Source organism: Aythya ferina (assembly GCF_964211825.1).
Source record: "Aythya ferina genome assembly, chromosome: 3".
NCBI classification, from domain to species: Eukaryota; Metazoa; Chordata; class Aves; order Anseriformes; family Anatidae; genus Aythya; species Aythya ferina.
The window spans coordinates 74,587,069-74,606,561 of NC_140298.1; the positions used below are offsets into that span (position 1 = coordinate 74,587,069).

General features: G+C 40.4%; 2 protein-coding genes across 4 annotated transcripts in view; one reads left to right on the top strand and one right to left on the bottom strand.

Annotated features, from left to right (window-relative positions):
• The first annotated feature begins 379 nt into the window (after positions 1-379).
• The window catches only part of NT5DC1 (5'-nucleotidase domain containing 1), a 198,285-nt gene continuing 179,171 nt past the window's right edge, over positions 380-19,493 (top strand). The window contains exons 1-6 of the mRNA XM_084515235.1: positions 380-541; positions 2,093-2,184; positions 3,818-3,889; positions 5,488-5,594; positions 7,022-7,101; positions 10,520-10,601. Coding sequence (XP_084371361.1) covers positions 449-541; positions 2,093-2,184; positions 3,818-3,889; positions 5,488-5,594; positions 7,022-7,101; positions 10,520-10,601 — 526 coding nt within the window. The 5' untranslated portion in view covers positions 380-448. The remainder of the gene's footprint in view (positions 542-2,092; positions 2,185-3,817; positions 3,890-5,487; positions 5,595-7,021; positions 7,102-10,519; positions 10,602-19,493) is intronic.
• COL10A1 (collagen type X alpha 1 chain) overlaps positions 17,153-19,493 on the bottom strand; it is a 40,855-nt gene continuing 38,514 nt past the window's right edge. For all 3 annotated transcript variants that reach the window (XM_084515238.1, XM_084515237.1, XM_084515236.1), the window contains one exon: positions 17,153-19,271. In XM_084515238.1, the coding sequence (XP_084371364.1) occupies positions 17,377-19,271 (1,895 nt within the window). In that variant the 3' untranslated portion in view covers positions 17,153-17,376. The remainder of the gene's footprint in view (positions 19,272-19,493) is intronic.

The window sequence follows — 19,493 nt, forward strand, 5'->3', positions numbered from 1 at the left end:
GCACCCTGCTGCTCAACAGAGCCCCCTCTAAAAGACTTGCGCTGGCACTCCTGACCAGCTGTAGCTACCACCACCCCCAGCAGGAGCCCCCAGGTTTATTCCCAACCCTCAGAGCCTCGGCGGGAAACGCATTTTTAAAACCCGGGCGCCCAAACACGCCTCCGGGACAAGCGCCCCGCCTCCGCCTTTCCGCACCCGTCCCTGCTGCCGGGGGTTGCCGGGGGGGCCCTACCGCCCCGAGGCCAGACCCCATTCAGGTGAAGGTGGCCGGGCCGAGCCGAGCCGACCCGGGCTGGGCTGAACCGAGCCGGGCTGCGCCGAGCCGGGGGGGGGACGGGGCGGGGGTGCTGCGATCGCACCGCCCCACGCCGCAGGAAGCGCCGCCCGTGCCCTTTCTTCCTTCTCCTCCTCCTCCTCCTCCCGTGGTGGCGGCGGTGGCGGCTCGGCGATGCAGCAGCACTTCTCCCTGGCCGACTGCGAGGTGGTGGGCTTCGACCTGGACCACACGCTCTGCCGCTACCACCTCCCGCAGAGCGAGCGGGTGAGTGCGGCTCGGCTCGGCTCGGCGCGGCTCGGCCCGGCCTGGGAGCCGGAGCGAAAGGGCGAGCGGCGGGGCGCGGGGCCGGGGGAGCCCCGCTGCGGGCAGGGGCAGCCCCGCGGTGCCGCTGGAGGTGCCCCCGGGGAGAGCTGGAGGGAGAACAGGCAGCGAAGCGCCGGGCTGGCTGGCTGGCCGCCTCCTCCGCAGGCCTGTGCCCGAGCGAGGAGGGCACAGCCATGCCTTGTGGCTTGGAAGCGGTGCCTCTTGAGAGCCCTCCTGCCCGCCGCGGTGCTGACATGAAGCTGGAGCCCCTCGGCTCAGTGCGGAGATGCTGCAGGCAGAGGTGGCGGCGCTCGGCACTTCGGACAGGCGACCTTGGGAAACTTTCTCGTGCCTGCAACAGAAAGGCGAGCCTGGGGATGCTCAGCATCCCTGCCTGGGCGCAGTTAGTTCACACGGAGCGGGCCCCGTCTGGTCGTGGAGGGTTCCTCCACTGAGGCCTCCTCCTCCGTTGGCATCTCTGTTGACTTTGCCACCCAGCTGTCCTGGCTCATGGGTGCTTGTGGTGTCCTTCTGCCCAAGCCCCTTTCATATGCCTCCCTTTTCTTGCCCAGCACAGGACTAAACTTACATGTTAGTGGTAAGATCCGTCAGAGCATGATAGAGAAGCAAATGCGGATGAGGTGCCCCGTTTCCTAAATAGTTGAGGTTTGGTGCATCTTGGTTTGAGAAACTGCTTTGCTTCCTAGGGTAGTTTGACCTCCCATGGAGAGGTATCTTTGCTGACAGAAAGCACCCATTCATTTTAGTTCACTCTTCATCTTCTCACAACACAGAGACGCTGCCTGACGCATGCACACTGCATACTTCCTTATCTAAGAGAAACAAAAACTTAATGCTGAAAGGCACGGCTGAAAATGCAATTAGGTCTTAGTCTTTCTGTGCCAGCCCTTGTATTGGTCTTTCTCTGGCATTATTCATAGTCATTCCAATAGTAGCTTTTGTAATTGAGTTGTATTAAATGGCTGAAAGTTGTACAGGCTTTAACAGTGTTCTTTCCAAACTTATGAACAATTTACTTTGTACTTGCTGTTGCCTTCAAAGTATGTTCCAACAGGCATGTTTAAAATGCCCAATATCTTAAGTTGTTTATAGGTTCAGAAGCCACTTGTTGAGTCATGAATGGTGACATTTTAAAAATAAAAAAGATTGGGGAGGGGTAAGTAGTGACTAGCCTTAGGTACTTACTCTCTTGGTTTCCCAACAGTCTTGAAGCACTGGGGAAGTAAGGTAGGAACACCTCACACTTAGCTATGCTAAAAAAAAAAAAAAAAAAAAAAACCTGCACCAGAACTGCGTGAGCATCTTGAGCTGTTTGCCTGCCAGCCAGAAGTAACCTTGGGCACTGCTATGAGGAGACAATGGGGCAGGGCCCCTAGGTCCCGGATTTGCTGTTGCTTAGGAGGCACTGAAACTTAGATTTTTCAGCTTTCTAGGGAACAGTATCTTTGGTCTCAATAAAAATAATTAATGCCTTTTTTTTTACATTTATAGCTAATATATGATAGTTTTGCCCAGTATCTGGTAACGGAGAAGGGTTACGACAAAGGCTTGCTCACTCTAACTCCAGAAAGCTTAGACTTCTGGTAAGTATGTTGAACATAACAACCTGTGTTCATAACTTCCTGTATGCTATAACTTTTAAAAGGCTTGGAAACAGCTTCTCTTATTTGACCGTTGTTATGATTATCAAGCCCAATAGGTAATTCCAAAATTACAGTTTTAAATACTTGTTGGAGCAACTGTTTCCCATGAGATACTTCTAATGTAGTTTGAAGAGACAACTGAGTATTTAAGTTTGCTTTGTTCTTCTAGCTGTCTCCACACAAGCTTTGTGGTCAGACTGACGTATTTTGTATACCCCCTTTGACTTCTGCCTCCAATTCAACTGGTAAATCCAGTAACCATCAAAACTTATTCATATCTCCTTTTTCTCTTGATGGATGTTGTTTTTGTTTGTGTAAAACAGAATAGTCCCAACAGTCTTTGAGAAAATGAGGGAAAGTGACATGCTGGGAAGAAACACTGTAGGAGTGGCACTGTAGGCATGAAGCTGTAATATTAAAGATTAAAATAAACTTTCCTGGTCTTAGTTCAGTGACCTCTGAGTAGGAACATTTATCTCCAGTATTTCACCTCCTGTAGATTGTTATCTACAGCAGAGGTGTGGGGACTTGAAGGCTAGGCTATCTCATGTTTGTTTGTTTATTTTTCCCCTTAGGAGAAGAACAGGTGTTTTTAAATTGTTTTTACAGTTCGGTATATTATTGGACAGATTCCAAACAGGTCTAATTTCAGTTTTCAAGTGATAAGGAGGGTATCTGTATTTCTCATATTTTGAGGCCTCTGAAGCATGAAGATCTAGGTATTCCAGCAGTAGTCCCTTACTGGAGCTGGGGATTTGTTAGTGTGGACCTGTGTTGGTGCTACTTACGCAGGTGTAATCTGCTTGGTCTGTTCGTGGCATATCTTTGGGTGCCTTATAACACAGAATGAAGACAATATTACTTTTCCACTCTTTTTTTTTTTTTTTCCTCTTTTATTCATCACTACACTTGATCTCATCTTCCAAACAATCTAAGCTAACATAAATACATTTTTTCTGTAAGGTACTAGGAGAGTTAGAAATTCTTGTGGTACAGATCTCCTGCAGTGTGTACCCTTTACCTGTGGTGAGTGCTGGCTAGCATGGCAATGCCTCTGCTTCACGTGCTCCTTAGATATTCAGTTGCCCATCTACCCCTCTCTCACTTAATATTAGTGTTATCTACCTGGTAATAGTAAGCAGAGGAATCGCAACCAAAAAGAATATAAATATATATACATATAAATATATGTGTATATATACATAGAGATATAGATACATATCTTCAAAAGAAGAAGTGACTTGAATGTCACAGTTCTTAGTTGTATATGTTTGAACCTTAACCCTCCAGCTGTATCTATATGAACGGTCACGCTAAAGTCATGGAACAATGGAACTGGATTTATTTAGTAGGAATTTGCTATGTAAGTGAAATCCAGCCCTCACTGTAATGATATGTATTTGCATATATAGATCATTGTTTAAACGTGTAAGTATTTGAAGGGTTGTGATTTTTGCCGCTTTTAAGTACCATTGTTGTATAGCTTCTGTAACTGCGTTTCGCTATTGTGGTATAGACATTCCTCTGAAAACATTAATTGCTTATTTCTTCCTTAAAATGCATTTAATTTTAGTTGTAAAGGCTTGGTTTTGGACCTTGAAGATGGAAACTTCCTGAAACTTGCAGAAGATGGAACGGTTTTGAGGTAATACTGACTATATATGTTATTGATAAACAAACACCAACATTGTATCCTCTTCTTGAAAGCCATCTCTCAGTTTTGTTAAACATTTAAAATATTGATTTCAGCATACATTCACTTATTTAAAAATTTAAATACTCTTGGGTAACGTGATGATCAGTTTCTCTTGATGTTACATACTTAACATGTATATATTAGGAAAATGCTAGCTGCTAGAAATTATGTCATTTTTAATAAACATTTAAGACTGAGCGCATTTTGATTTTGAAACTAAACTCACTTTTTCAGTGGCTACCAATACTCTGTCCAATTCTGCTAAGATCCAGGTAAAGGTTTTTCTTGAATTCTGAGTAACCTGACTCAGTTGGTGCTAATGACTAACGTTAATGACAGCACTATTATCTTTGTATTATATACATTCAAATTTCGTGCAAATTTGTGACATATGACTTAAATAGCCTTAGATAAATTAAACACAAACTGACACATTTGCTTCCAAAATTCTTTTTTTCCTCTAAAAGCCAATTTCTCCCTTGAGTCATCACTTCAATACATCTTTAGTTCTTCTCTCCTTTTGTGTTTTTTTTTTGTTTGTTTTTTTTTTTTTTGAACATAAGACTGCTATTTTAAATCATAAATTTGAAAAGTAACTATATCTGGAGTATGTCAAACCCAGTCTTCTTCCTCCCGTATTTTTATCCAAAATGAAAATCTATGTAGTTTAATACTAAAAATAGGCCATACTTTTTTGGTAGCATTTGGTAGAAGAAACTTGAAGATGCTAGGGAAAAACAGACTTCACTGAAATTGTTGAAGGTGTCCTCCTCCATGGGGGACGGTGGAATTAGGTGATCTTTGAAGGTCCTTTCTGACCCAAACCATTGTATGGTCCTATAAAATAGGAGAAAAAATAACCATGAGTCTGTGCTTTGTATTCAGAAATTCATGTAGTAGAACCATGAATTTCAAAGGACTGCATGTAGAATTCAAGAGCAGAGGACATATGACATTAAAGGGTGGAGTGGTACAAGACTACTTATCCTGTCATTGTGGGCATTTCCTTTGAAACTGGGATCTGTACATTCTTTCAGGCCACAGTTTCACGATCAAGCTTATTGATTTTTAATTCCTGAAAAGGCTCGTGCATACATCTGTATAACATAGCTGCTTTCAGGGCTCAAGCTAGCATTTTTTCATAGCCCTGCCCTGCATTCTGTGAATGTTACTAGGCTTCAGAATAGTGTATAGGCTTTCTGCTCTGTGTTTTATTGTGCAGTGTATATTGATAGTTCAAGAATAATGTCCTCACACAATTGAGAACATTCGAGCAACACAGAGTGATTGTGTTAGGAGGTGAGGCACAGCAGCCATGCCCTCAGCCAACCAGACCTTTGTGAAGTAGGGCTTTTATTGAGGATTGTAATGTATATAATAAAAGCTTAGGTCCTAGGAAACTTCTAATTGGTAAATCAAGTTACTTCTAAGTGAAGATCAAGTCACATACACCTCAGTATTCAGCTGTGATTCATTTTTGTGCTCTAGAAGTACTCTGAATATTTTTAACCTTTTTTTTTTTTTTCTCCCACTAATGCATCAAATAGGGCAAGCCATGGCACTAGGAGCATGACATCTGAGGAGATCCTGGAGATTTATGGAAGAAGGGAATGGAAGCATTTTAGTGCAGTAAGGGGAATGCTTTCCCGCTCAGGTAGCTATACCTTAGAATGTCCTGGTCTTTGAAATTGCTCTGGCCCTTTCAATGTTTCGTAGTGTTAGTTTGTACTAAAAGTATTTAAAAAATACTTGAGCTGAGAATGCCTGGAATAGGTGAGTGTTTTGCACAAGGGTTGTTTTTATATTTTTAATTTCTTATACGTAAATGTAGTTGAACTTAATTTAGGTTGCCAGTGATAAAACGAATAACAAACGAGTTGACAATACAGGCATGTTTTGATTGCAGAGTTGGACACATTGTTTCTTGATGAAGTAGTTAGATTGATAGTCTCAACCTCATTTAGGATATGTTTGGCAAATCTTAAGTTTTTCTTAATTGTTGACTCATTGCCATCGTATTACTGGAGGCCTAGGTGAAAGTGCAATGAACAGAGCAGATATGGAAACACAACCACTCCTCCTGTGGTGAAGGTTTCTTGGCTTTAAGGTGGAGCCGCATTGTGAAGGCGTTGTGATTAGGCTTTCATTTTTGCTAGCCACCCTGTGCTTTCTCTCCAATTTACTTTGATCTTACCAATTGCAAGTAATGCACCTAAAGACAAAATGCTCAGTTGAGTTGCATTATTCTGTGTAATAGAAGTGCTTTGCTGTCACAAAGTTGTCTGTTATCCTTATTCTAAACTACAAGTAATCTTTTGCAATGAGGTAGAAGAGAGGTACATCTGTTTTATGACCAGAAGAAGCCTTTCTTTTTTATTGAGAAGTGCAATTCATCTCTCTTGTGACTATCAATCTGTGTTTTGCTGACTTCTTGTGTACTTAAGAGACAGCTCAGATGAGGTCATGAATACCCCAAAAAAATAAAAATTGCCTGTTAAGTCATTTTACTCAAGGAAAAGTGTTGTTGAACATGACCTCAGTCTGGAAGGAACATCTGCACGTGCCTGATTTTTAGTTCTGTTTTGGGCTGTTGCGGAATAATGTGGGCATGCTTCCCATTGGGTTAAGGTGCTGTCTTCAGCATGTGTGTGCAAAGGACAAGGCTGTGTAAGAGCTGTCCAAATGATTCTGAAACAACTTATTGAACTTTGTGTTTCTAATGCTGGGGAAATTGGTATTTTGGAAGTGTTGAGTGTTACTGCCTTGACTTTTAAGGCTCATGGTTCTTCTCCATCTCTTCCACGGTAACTTTTAGAACCTTAATTTATTTTAAAAAATCTCACTGCCTGGTGTAAGTTAATACCTGTCAGCTGCCAATTGTGAGAATCAGAAGTAGGAATATGGTTCTTAATTCTGATCCTGTAAATGAAAGCTAACATATATCCTTAAGTTGGGATGTAGATGATACTTATTACTAGTGAAAGCCAAGTAAATGTTATTTAAATGTGTTTTTATTTGTGATTAAACTATACAGTATGGATTTAAAAAGTAGTGATGATTGTGTTTTTGTTTGTTTTTCAGGTAAATACTATTTGTATGATAATTACTTTGACCTACCAGGAGCCCTCCTGTGTGCAAGGGTTGTGGACAGTTTAGATCAGGTAAGAACTGGACCGTTTGAAATTAAGTATTCCTTTCTCTGCATAACTTGTTGTGTGCATTCAATAATGCATGCAAGTAATATACTCAACAAATTTAACATCTTTAGCTTTTTTTTTCTTATTTGGAATTAAGGATTTCAAGATGTTTTTCATGAAACAATTTCAAGAAATACTTTTTCATGCCAGACTTTCACTGTATTAAAGTTGTTTCCCAAGTTACTTGTGACCTACTTGGTGTGGTCCAAATAAGTGTACTTCCACCAGAGGGCACAAACAACTAGGATAAGAATAAACGAGTACTTTTCTCTTAAGTTTATTGTGATAATCAGAATATTGTTCTTAAATCTCCTTTAGTTGTACTTGATGATACTTTAATTAATCTAGTGAATAATGTGGTTTTCTAATTTTCAAGAAGTGTCAAAGAGTTGAAAGTTAATTTGCATCCTTCTTAAACTTGTTTTTGTACCCTAAATATACTGACCTGTGTACACAAATGTAAATAAGCCTATGGAATACTATGTTTTTTTTTTATTTTTTTTAAATCACCCTGTAAGTGATAAGTTAAATCTGCAAGGTAGAAAGTGTAATTGCTTTCACCTTTTTCAGTGCTTTTTAGATATGCAGTACATGCTAAATCCTGCCTTTGATGTTTGATGTCAGTTAATTCAGATGTGTTAAAGAAGGCTTGAAATTTTAACTTGGGGACAGCTGAGTGTAGGAGAAGGCTCTTCTTGTAGAGTAAATATCTTAGCAATGATGAAGTACTGATATAATTGTCTGTCTGAAGATACCAAAGTGTTGCAGCACTAAAAATTGCAGACACTGAAAATTGTCTGCAGACTGGAAATCAGCTGTGAGATGGGTATCTGCAATCCCTTTAGGTATCACCTGACTTAACGTTTTAGGCTGTACTCCAAAATTACATGCTGAGCAGGCTGCTGCTTAAGTCCAAGGGCTGCATGAAGACTTACCGAAAACTAGCTTACTGGCAAGCACTGAGGACAAGTGTGTCATAAGACTTTTAATTTTGTGCCTGATTGATCTTCTTCCCTTAATGTTCACAGCTTTAGAATCCTCTCTCAGATGTGACATCTTGTATTATATTCCTTTATGTTACAGTTAGTTTAGACTTGGCACAAGCTGTTTATTGAGAGAGAGAGAAGGTGGTGCTAAAGCATATCACAGCACGTGTAACTGAACGTGCAAGCACCACTAGTATACAAGCTGGGACATTGACCCTGGATCACTGGCATCTTCAGCCCCAGAGAATTAAACCCATACCCTGTTTCTTCATGGAGCTGCCAAAATTAGGTTAAGCATCCTCTTTTTCAGTTTCTTTAATATTTTACTTTTAGGTTTCAATTCACCCAACTTATGTCAAAACCCATTCTGGTGTGCCGGGCTATGCTGCTATGGTTGAATCTGCTTTTGATGGGTCCACAGCCAGAGCTACTGTGTATTTTCAGGCAAATGAGAGAAGCTTCGTGGTGTTTCTTTGCATTGAAGCTCTTCACAAAGTACTTCTTTGTCTGATGCTTCAGCTAATGAAATTGCCTATGATGATCACTGCCCAAGTCATGGTGGACTGCATGGGGATGTTCACGCTTTTCTCTTTGCTTTCTGGGAATTGGTCTGTTTTCATGCATGTCTTATGTGCAGTAGCTGTGGATTTGCAAGGGGCTAGTTTGTTAATTGTTTCAATCTTCTCAAATGCCAGCTGTTTTGAAGGAAGCATACCTGCTTTTAAACTAGTATCTATTTGTCTTCAGAGCAGTGCTCTGAGGAACTGTTAGCTTGTTGCATTGATTTTTAAAAGAAACAAATGCAGCAACAAAAACAACACAAAAAACAAAGCATAAACAAATGGCAATACATCCACATGGAGTATGAGGGGTCCCGACAGTTGAATCTGTCCAAAGGCTGGTGCTAGTATGGGCTGGTAGATGGAGTACCAGAAGGGTACACAGCTTTGAGTAATTACCTTGGTTAGCAGCTAGCTGAAAGTTGACACACACAGAACCGTTTCTTTCTTTCATTCCTTTTTATGTATTTCTACAGTAGTTTACTAGAAGAATTATTTTTTTTATAAAAAAGAAAAGCTAAAAGCAACAACACTTTCCTGTTATTAACCCCTAAAGCTGAGGGATCATAAGCAAACTACTGTAATGCTTGTCAGTCACATACGAAAGCCCTTGTTTGTGCAACTTGTGAAATTATGGGCAAGACTGTTCCTCTTGAAGCCTCCATGGAAGATTAGGCCTGAAATAGCACTTCACTATAAGCAGACTACATGTCTTTGGATGGAAATGTTTATGTTCAGTTTCTAAATGTTTCCATCTCTAGAAAATGCCTTCTGTGTTTGGGTCATTATTCAGGTATTGGTGCAGAGCTGGGCTGACAGGTTTAGGACACAGAGGGTGATGCCATAAAATCTGTCAACGGTTGCATCAAGACTTATGCTAAACTAAGTGTGAAAAGCCTTTAACAACACTACAGAAATATTTTCCACGGTGTACAAACTCAACGAAACTATGCCACCTGCTGTACTGCTGCCCTGTACCTTGTAACTAAGCAGCTCTTACAGGCTCAGTAAGTAATCCTCTGCCCTGTAGTGTGCCTGACTACATAATTACACCTGTGTTTAACTCAGCATTCCTAAGGTGTGTAGTGCTCGAGTCCTAGAGCAGTCTGAGCTGGTTGAGAAGCTGTTTCTCTCCCTTGGTGAGGCACTGGAAGGGCAGCTGAGGTCAACAGGAGCACTTCTGTGCCCAGGCAGCTTTCTAGGAATGATGAGAGACTGCTCACACTGCAAATTGCTTTTCTCTCTCCCTCTGCCAGAATGAGGGTTTGGCAGCCTTCAAAGCATAATGTAGCTTAGTGCTGCTGAGCCTGGCTTCTGCATAAGTATTTTATATGATGTTTGGGGTGGAGTTATTGGCAGAAGACCATTGCCACTAAGTTATAGTGAAGGCTTTTGCCAGTTGTAATGGTGAAAAGTGATGTGAGTGCCAGACTGTAGATAATGTCAACCTGTTAGTTAAGTGCAGTACCTGCAGCTCCAGGCATTTATTTTTCCAACAAGTCAGCAGGATGGGTAATTCGTTAAGTTGCTGTCCTGTCCAAGGTATCTCTTTGCTGTAAGGTTTTAGATGTCCTTACAAGTATAAATCCTTTCTTCTTTCCCCTTTGACAGCCCCATGCATACTCATATCCTTTAGAAGTAGGGAGATGACCTGTCTGCCATTACCCAGAGTTCACAGTCAAGTTGGGTTCTGAGTCCTGAATCATACTGTCTAAGACTGCTGTACTTCATTTTCAAAATTTTATTTACTAGTAGTGTTCCTGTCATTTTTTTCAATATGAAAGCTTTAAATGGATGATATTTGATATAGTGACTAGATTCCTTTGATACTTGCAGCATGATGGTCAGAAAAAATATGATTTCTGGAAGGACATGGTTGCTGCTATCCAGCATAATTACAAAATAACAGCTTTTAAAGGTAAGTAGGTTCACTGAAAGCTTACAATAATAGCTGCGAATACTACATTGCTTGACAGAGTGAATACGTTTGCAAGTACACTGTAGGTTTTTCAACATAGTCTTTACTTTTCAGGCTTATACATGGTTGTATATTTACATGCTTATCCTGCTAGCCATTACTATTTACTTTAGCTGGAGCCATTTTTATTTTTTTATTTTTTTTTTTTTTTAATAACGCTTGTGATGTACTACTTCACTGAATTTAGAGAAAAAGCAGTTGATATAGCAATGTGGGCATCCTTGGGCTGTATTTTGGTTCTAGTTGTGGTGTGCTTGTATTTATGAATAAAATAAAAAATGCACTGGAGAAAAGAGTAATATTTGATTAATTTTTTACTACACTTTCTTTAGGCCATTAGTTTTTATTAAAATTCCTTATGTAGTAAGTTGAGACAAAAGTGGGGAGATTGTCATCCTAGTTTTAAACCTCAGAATTGTGTTATTCTGTTACAAATTTACTAGAAATTGCAGAGGATAATTTTTTAAAAATAAAAGTTACTTATTTAAGTAATAGCCTTCCTTCACCCAAAACCAACCTTATTCTACTGTAGAATAAATTAGAATTGGGAAACATCTTGGCTACCCTTCAACTAGAAATGTTTTTCTTCCTTTCACAGACATAACTTATGAGAAATTAATAATCTGAGACTAAAGGTTAAGCATCCTCTGTGTGCATGCAACTAATAAAAATTATTTTTAACTTTTTTATATAAAAAAAAAAGCATAGTTCAGAACTCCATAATTTTGCTGACAATATTACTGATGGAATTACTTCTGACACAACATTTATTAGGCACAGGTTTAGACATTCTTAAAATTTAGCTTTTGTTCACCAGTACTTTGTACTACTTGCTGAAGCAGTCAGTTTTATCATTTTCTTTCAATCGTAGTTGAAAAAATCCCCTCAGAAGTTCCAAACAAAAGTAGAAGTGATGTCAGAATATATGTTGTAAAAGACAGCTAGGTAATCCTAAAATACTTTTTTTTTTTTTGCTACTGCTATATTTTCTTTGAAGCTTAGTGTGTTTAATAGTTAAATTCCTTTAAGATATCACTCATATATGAAATAAATGTATTTTTGTATTTTCTGCTGATATTAAACCAGTTCTAATAAACTGTAACTTTTGGCATTTTTGTTATTTTTATTTTTTTCAAATCCTGAAAGTTGGTCATTTTAAAAGATGTGGACAATGCAGTTTGGTTTAAAAAGAAAAAAAATACAAGTTCTTTGGGAATTAATTAGATAAAACAATTTAAAGCCTGATATTTAAAATCATATAAAGAATTGATATTTTCATGCAAGTGTATGTGTGTGTGTACATATGTACCTACCTGATGTACCTATTTGTATATGTAAGTATGAAATCTGCATCCAAGCAGATGGTGACATGACTTGATGCTTTCTAACTCACGTCAGAATAGGTACTTAGTTTAATAAACCCAATTCAGTGTTATAAAAATCACGAGGCACGTGTACAACAGCAATAAAATATAAGACAAGGTAGGAAATGATAAGCGTAACTTTTTGGGGGGTGGGGGTAGCAGAATAGGGCTTTGTAAAGTCATAAGTAAAACAATGCATATTGTGCACTGTAGTTAAACATTTTAATATATGGTAGTGCTAAGGTCTGTCATGCATCATTTTGAAAGGCTTTATAGGAGTCTTCTTTTCCATTTAATAACGTGGTCCAGTGGATAAAGCACTGAACTGGGAGTTAGAAGAATTAGATATTATTTCTTCCTGCACAACTTAACTGCAATATTCTCATGGAGGATCTCTTTGCTTCAGGTCCCTCTTCTGTGAGATGGGAATACCAGTACTAATTTTCTGTCGCAAGTTCACGCCAAAGAGATTTTTTTTCCTTGAGTGCAAGCTTAACATAACTTCCTGAGGAAACTCTTAAAGCTGGCTCTAGCCCAACTTCTGCATACCAGGAAGCCCCACGCTCTTTCTCAGCCCACAACCTGGCCCAAAAACCACAGTCTCTTGACTGAACTCCATGCCCTCAGTGCCTTGCAAAGGTTTTAACCCTTTAGAGAAAAAGAGTGCTCATTTACAGGTAGTCAAGGTAAATTTTCTAAAGCAAACTTAACTGGTCAGCTGGGAAACGTAAAGTTCCCAAGCTGAAATGCCATCTTAGTAGTGCCATTGTCAGTGATGGAGCAGAACGACTGACCATTTTATTTTTTTTGAAATTTGTATTTGCAAGTCACTTTGCCTCTGGTTTGTTGTCACTATGCCCTTGTTTATCTATGTCCCTTCTCTTTATCACATGATTTCTTTGATCATTAGTCAGGTGTCTGGTGGATTTCACTTTTCATTGTCTTAGCCATGGTAATTGCCTTAGATAATTGTCTGACTATATGTTGTTTTGATAGCTCTTTTGGATAGCTATGATTGTCCTGACTTATGAAAGGTGTTAACCCACTCGTTTACTTATTCATAAAGAATTGAAGAACTGAGGCAGAGGGAACCAAAGGGAGTTCCAAAATATTCATGTATTATTTGGACCTTCCTTTGTGAAGTAGAGCAATTTTAAAGGAAAAATCATGTGACAATATATTTTCCATTGTATAAATATGTACATTTTCAAATTTTGTTATTTTGACAGAAAAAAAAAATGATTTTTGTGGAAGGAAACTGCCTGCTATAACTTCTTAAAGCAGAATTATTTTTTTTAATGTGGTCCAGTAAAGGCTTATTTCTCTCTTGCATGATTCTTGTCTTTCCCCATCATTTCCCTGACACTATTGATAACTATAACGTCTAAGGTAATCTAGTGAGAATGATACATTTGTAACGATTTCAATCAATTCATAAGACTATATTTCATTTTAAAAGTAAAAAAAAAAAAAAAAAAATGATGCCGAATATAGAATTCAAGCCTTCATAAATTGCCCATAAAAAGTTTGATGGGATATGCTCTCAGGTTTCAAGGGTGCAGCTTAGAAATTTGTCATTGCTTAAAAATAAAAAAATCAAAGCAAGTCCTACACTTAAAATCTGCTTTTTAACAATTTGCATTTTCTTTTTTTTTAATGTAAATAAACAATATTCTGAAGTGGTATGCTTGTATATGGGAAACGTAGCTTTGAGGCAGGAAACTCTGGATCTTTACAAAATACTGTCCTCTCCCCAAACACATGCACACATGTACACATGGAGGTTTTTGATCACAAGTTTATGATACAACCCTTTTGTCTTTGTGGAATATAATTGGTCTAGGTGTCCGTGATATCTGCATTATATCCTTCAGATACAACAAACAAAAGATTCTTTCTGGAAAAAAAAAAATCCTCCAAAAACTCTAAAGTGTTAGAATTCCTAATGATGCTCTAGTCCATTAAAGAGAGATCATAATTAGTCATGATTGTGAAAGTGGCAACAGAGATATAAGCAAATAAACTGGTTATGCATTTGTGCTGGGCTTTGCAGGTAAATACATCATGTGGGTATTTTGTCTGATCGTTTAAGAACCACTGAAACTTGTCCCCAGATATTTTTTGAGGCCTGTGGAAGACAGCTTTGTACTATTACAAGTACTTTCATTTTAACCTCATGTTACATTTTCTTTCCTCTAATGCACCTGCTCTGGAAAAAGATATATTTTAGAAAGAGCTTTATCTTTAGGCAGCAAATGTTCATGTGGAAAAGGTATTAAAGCAGTGCTACAAGACAAATGCAAAGAACTCTGTAGTAAAGAGTGACCAATGCGCCCAGATTTCAGGGTGCTGTGATTTGACTATTCTGTTTGAGCTGAATGGCCATCCACCATGTTGCTGTCTGATTGTTTCTACCTCTTCCAAAGCCCAATATTTACAGGAGATGTAATTCTTTTGCAATAGACTTCCTTTCTCCCGTGAAGTGGGATTAAACAGATTTAACTTACTTGAAACACGCATCTTATGATAAATATTAGTTAGAGTTAGTTTATCTTTCCTTATAATGATTAAGAATCTTAAATACTTTCTCAAAGTTTGCTCTAAACCGTGAATCCAAAGCTAAATCTATACATAATGATTGTACCACAATTTAATGAGTTATCTACAACTCTTCATTGCTGAGTTGTTTTGTTAATGACTTAATGTCTGGACAATTGCAAAAAAGACTTCAAAAAAAAAACAAGCCTGAAGTATGAAGTTGTAGACTTCCATGAAGTTCTTTGTGCTCATTTGAGGAACAAAGAGTTTAAAGCACAAAACCTGATTTAAAATGGATTGATAATAAAGATTAGTAAACAATACTTTTAAGAATACTATTTAGGCCCAGTTTCTTGTGCAAAGTCTGGCTAATTGGAGTCATAGGACAGTTGCTGAGCACCAAGCATCTCCAATTTTAAACAATTTGAAACTGTCCAAAGTTCTGGTACCTAGTTCTTCTATTTGTTTCCAAAACAGAAGTTGCCAAAATGGATGAATGCAGAAAAAAAGGAGGTATTTCTGAGGAGACCTATAATTAATAGTTGATTTAAAACAGGAAGGTGGAAAGATAAGGATAGACAATTCTCTCAAGTGTATTGAGTTTTAGTTTGGTTTGAAAGAATCACAGAATTGTAGGGGTTGGAAGGGACCTCAAGTTATCATTGGGTCCAATCCCCCTGCCAAAGCAGGTTCCCTAGAGCAGGTTGCCCAGGTAGGCAAGCTGCGGTACTCTCCACTGTATTATTTCCATACAGACAAGTACGTGTATATGTAATGTTTATAATAATAGCAACCATTTACTTGTCTAAGTCTAGTTGGCTGCTAAAATAAGATCTCAATTCCCCTAACCCCCTTATATGCTTACTATTTTACTGAAGTATAGGCTAAGCTACAGTATTCCTTATCCAGCAACACATAATAAAGGGAGCAAAAACAATTCTGCAAAGTTACTTTCTTAGAAGTTCTTTACAGCCTCCATTAGTTTTGCTAATGATGTATCAGGCGAAGGTGCCCTTGCTGATTTTATTAATCCCAAGATATTTTCAAGTACTTAGGAAATTGCTGTTTTCAAATGTATATAACAAGCATTGGTTTTGCTTTCATGAAGAAACAATATCACAAAACTTTAAAAATATGCCTATGTACTTTTAGCTCAAGTAATCAAAAACATCTGTTTAACAAAATGCTAAAAATAATAGTACAAGACTTGATAAGCTTTGGATGTATATGACACTTAAAACATTCAAATGGGAACTGTTACTTGAAGAAATGTGTAATCGATCTATTATAACTCAATAATTTATAAGCATTGATGTTACTGAGCTAGCTTACATTATGCCATTAAATTTTCATAGTGCCATAACAAACTAATACAATAACTAACATTTGGGAGACGTGAGTGTATGTATAGTAAATATGATTATGTCCCCTGACAAATTACAGGCAACATCTGATACATTTACCATGTAAGTAAAATAAATTCCCAAGACTATTGTGTTTTAAAGAAGTGAATTGTTCAGAGGAGAAAAAAAAAAAAAAAAAAAGGAAAGAAGGAAAGATCATCTCCAGTTTAGGTTTGGTAAACTGTTCTGATTTTGTCAGTCTGTGTGCATGTGAAGGTATTTTCTTTATCTTCTGGATTTGGTGATAATTGTTTTACTGCACTCTCGATTGATGTAGTTTTACAGAATTTTAATTAACAGCTTAAAAAATACTGAACTAGTTGTTTGCTGCAAATCACAACATATACATGTATGTCAAACAAACCTGAGTTCTCACCTGAAGGGAGGGAGCAAAGAATATGGAGCTAGGCTCTTTCCAGTTGTGTTCAGTGCCAGGACCAGAAGCAGTGGGCACAAACAGGATCACAAGAGGTTCTGTCTGAGCATCAGGAAGCACTTCTTTACTATGACACTGTGCAGATGACAGAGCACTGAAACATGTTGCCCATAGAGGTTGTGGATTCTCCTTCCTTGGGAGATTTTCAAAAGCCACTTGGACATGGTCCTGGGCAAGCTGCTCTAGGTGTCCCTGCTTGAGCATAGGGGTTGGACCGGATGACCTCCAGAGGTCCCTTCCAGCTTTAACAATTCTGTCATCCTGTTATTTCTAGTCTTTAAATCTGGTTGCTTTTTCCTGTTACAAAAGATTTTAGATCTTCAGTAACAGGTTATGATTTGTCAATCTATCTCTTTCCAGGGTAGATTTTCTTAATTTAGTTCAACTTTTCCTATTAAACTGTGACATGTTATGCACTGTATTAGGGTTGTGTTTTCTTTACTCTTGTTTGGTAGCTTGAAGATGATAGATAGCAGACTAATAATAAAGTATATTAGCTAGCAGTTATGATTATATTGTATCTGAGACTGTTTACTTTAATTAACTGAAGGTATTATTCAAAGTATAGCCAAGTGTGATCTAGTGTCTTGGAATGGCTACTTTACCTTTAAGAGAAATGATAGATAGAAATTCTGACCTCTTCCCTCCCCCCTTTCTCTTTCCCTCCTCTCCCCACCCCACCCCCCCTTTATAAGGAAGAGAGACAGACAGGTTCATTATATTAATTCATAAAGTTTTAATGTTGCATTTGGTTGGACAAATAATCATTGTTTTGAAACAAATTTCCTATGACAATTCTGTAGAAACAAACAATATTATTCTACTAGGCTTGAACCAATCTCTTCCACCTTCTCACTCCCTCTTCGGTTTTTGTTGCAAAACTGAAGTTGCATGACCTCCTAAGGACATCAGATCAGTACCCAGTTAAAATGGCCTGAAGGGGAGAGGGTCAGGACAGTGTAAGTGGGATGTTACTAGATCTGAGCAAATAGGAAACCTGAGAAAGAAGAGTGAACATAGTCAGAGGAATAGAGGCCATTGGATTCTGAATTTGGCAGCTGGAGCCATACTTGATCATTCTCCATGAGATCGATGACAGCACTGCCAGAGGCCTGGTCAAGGTATCCTTTCTGGTATTCATCATAAGTGTACATGATGGGGGAACCATTTTTGTAGAGTGCAACCCAAACATTTGTTCCTTTTGCATGTACATGGTAGGAGAAATAGTACAGTCCAGGGGTCCTACAGGTGAAGATTCCTGTTCTGGGGTCATAGTGTTGCTGCCTGTTGTATAAGATTTTGTCAAATTTGATAGGGACTGTTGCCCCAGGGTAAGCTTTTGAGAGAATGACACTGAAGGCAGACACTGGCATTCCTGTGAGAGCTTGGTTTACTCCTGCTTTCATGAAAGACATTCCTGATAGTTCTCGAGACTCTCCAGCTTTAACATAGCCTTCTGGCATCTGTGGAATTACGGCTTGGCCAGGGGGGCCAGGAGGACCTGGGGGACCTGGCAAGCCAGGCTCTCCATTGTTGCCTTTAGGCCCAGGGGGTCCAGGCGGTCCCATGGGTCCACTTAAGCCTTTTGTAGCAATACCTGCTGGGCCTGGGAGTCCTGGTGCTCCTGGCTCACCTTTAGCACCAGGGGCTCCTGGCATGCCAGGAGGACCGATGGGGCCTCTGATCCCAGGAATTCCTGAAGGTCCTCTGGGTCCTGGTTCACCATTGATGCCTGGCAGCCCCTTAACTCCTTGTGGGCCCATTGGACCGGGCAGGCCAGGTAGCCCAGCGTGGCCAGTGTCGCCTTTTGGACCTGGGAGACCCGGGTGTCCCTTAGGACCAGCAAGACCTGGCTCACCTGGGTATCCTGGTTTTCCATCTAATCCTGGTAAACCTCTTTCACCCTTGGCTCCTGGGAATCCTGCAGGGCCTGCAGGGCCCATGTCGCCTTTGGGTCCAGGTAGGCCGTTCTCACCGGGCAAGCCTTTGAGTCCTTGGGGGCCCATGTTCCCTGGTGCCCCAGCAGGACCTGGTTCTCCTGGCACGCCAGCTGGGCCTTGTTCTCCTTTAGGTCCTGGAAGGCCAGGAGGTCCTTCAGGCCCTCTGTGTCCCTTCATCCCTGGCAATCCTGGCTTTCCAAATCCTGGAAGACCTGGGGATCCAGGCAAGCCTGCAGGTCCAGGGTGTCCTTTGGCTCCAGGGATGCCTGCTGCTCCTGGTGGTCCCATTGGCCCAGGCTTACCGATGCCAGCTTCTCCAGGTTCTCCTGGTGGACCCTGCGGACCTGGGATACCAGTTGGTCCACGTGCACCGGGTAAACCTCTGTCACCTTTCATACCTGGTTGACCTGGAAGACCATTTTCTCCAGGCTTCCCTATCCCAGCAGGACCCGGGAGGCCTTGAGGTCCCTGCGGGCCTGGAAGACCCCTGTTACCTGGGCGGCCTGGCACACCAAACCCACTTTCTCCCTTTTGTCCATTTATTCCAGGAATACCTGGCTCTCCCTTCTCACCAGGGAGGCCCCGTGGACCTTGAGCTCCTGGAGGGCCTTGTGGTCCTGGCTTGCCAGGGACAGACAGTCCTGCAGGGCCAGGAATACCGGGGGGTCCTTGTGGCCCTCTTGCTCCTGGGAGCCCAACGGGTCCAGCTTCTCCTTTTTCACCATTTAATCCTTTCTCTCCTGGCTTCCCTGGTAGACCTGGCATCCCTGGCTTTCCAACCGCAGAGAATCCAGGTGGTCCTGGGGGACCAGGGGGACCTTGGGGTCCAGGACTTCCAAACCCTGGTTTTCCTGCAGGACCCGGTTGTCCTCTTGGTCCAATAGGGCCTGGGGGACCAGGGGGTCCTTGTTCGCCTCTTATCTGCACACCTGCATGAGAGAGGAAAACAGGTGAGCTAGGGTACCTACAACATTTTCATATAATTACCTAGCATGAGAAAGACCTTACAAGTTTGCAGACTTGCAACATGGTGATGAAACGTGTGAAAGATTAACTTTGTTTGGGCCTCACAGAAATCAAAGTTTCTGACATCGCAGTTGGTCACTCAGAACCCAAGCCAACTTTCACAGTGAAAGTGACTTGAGGCTCTC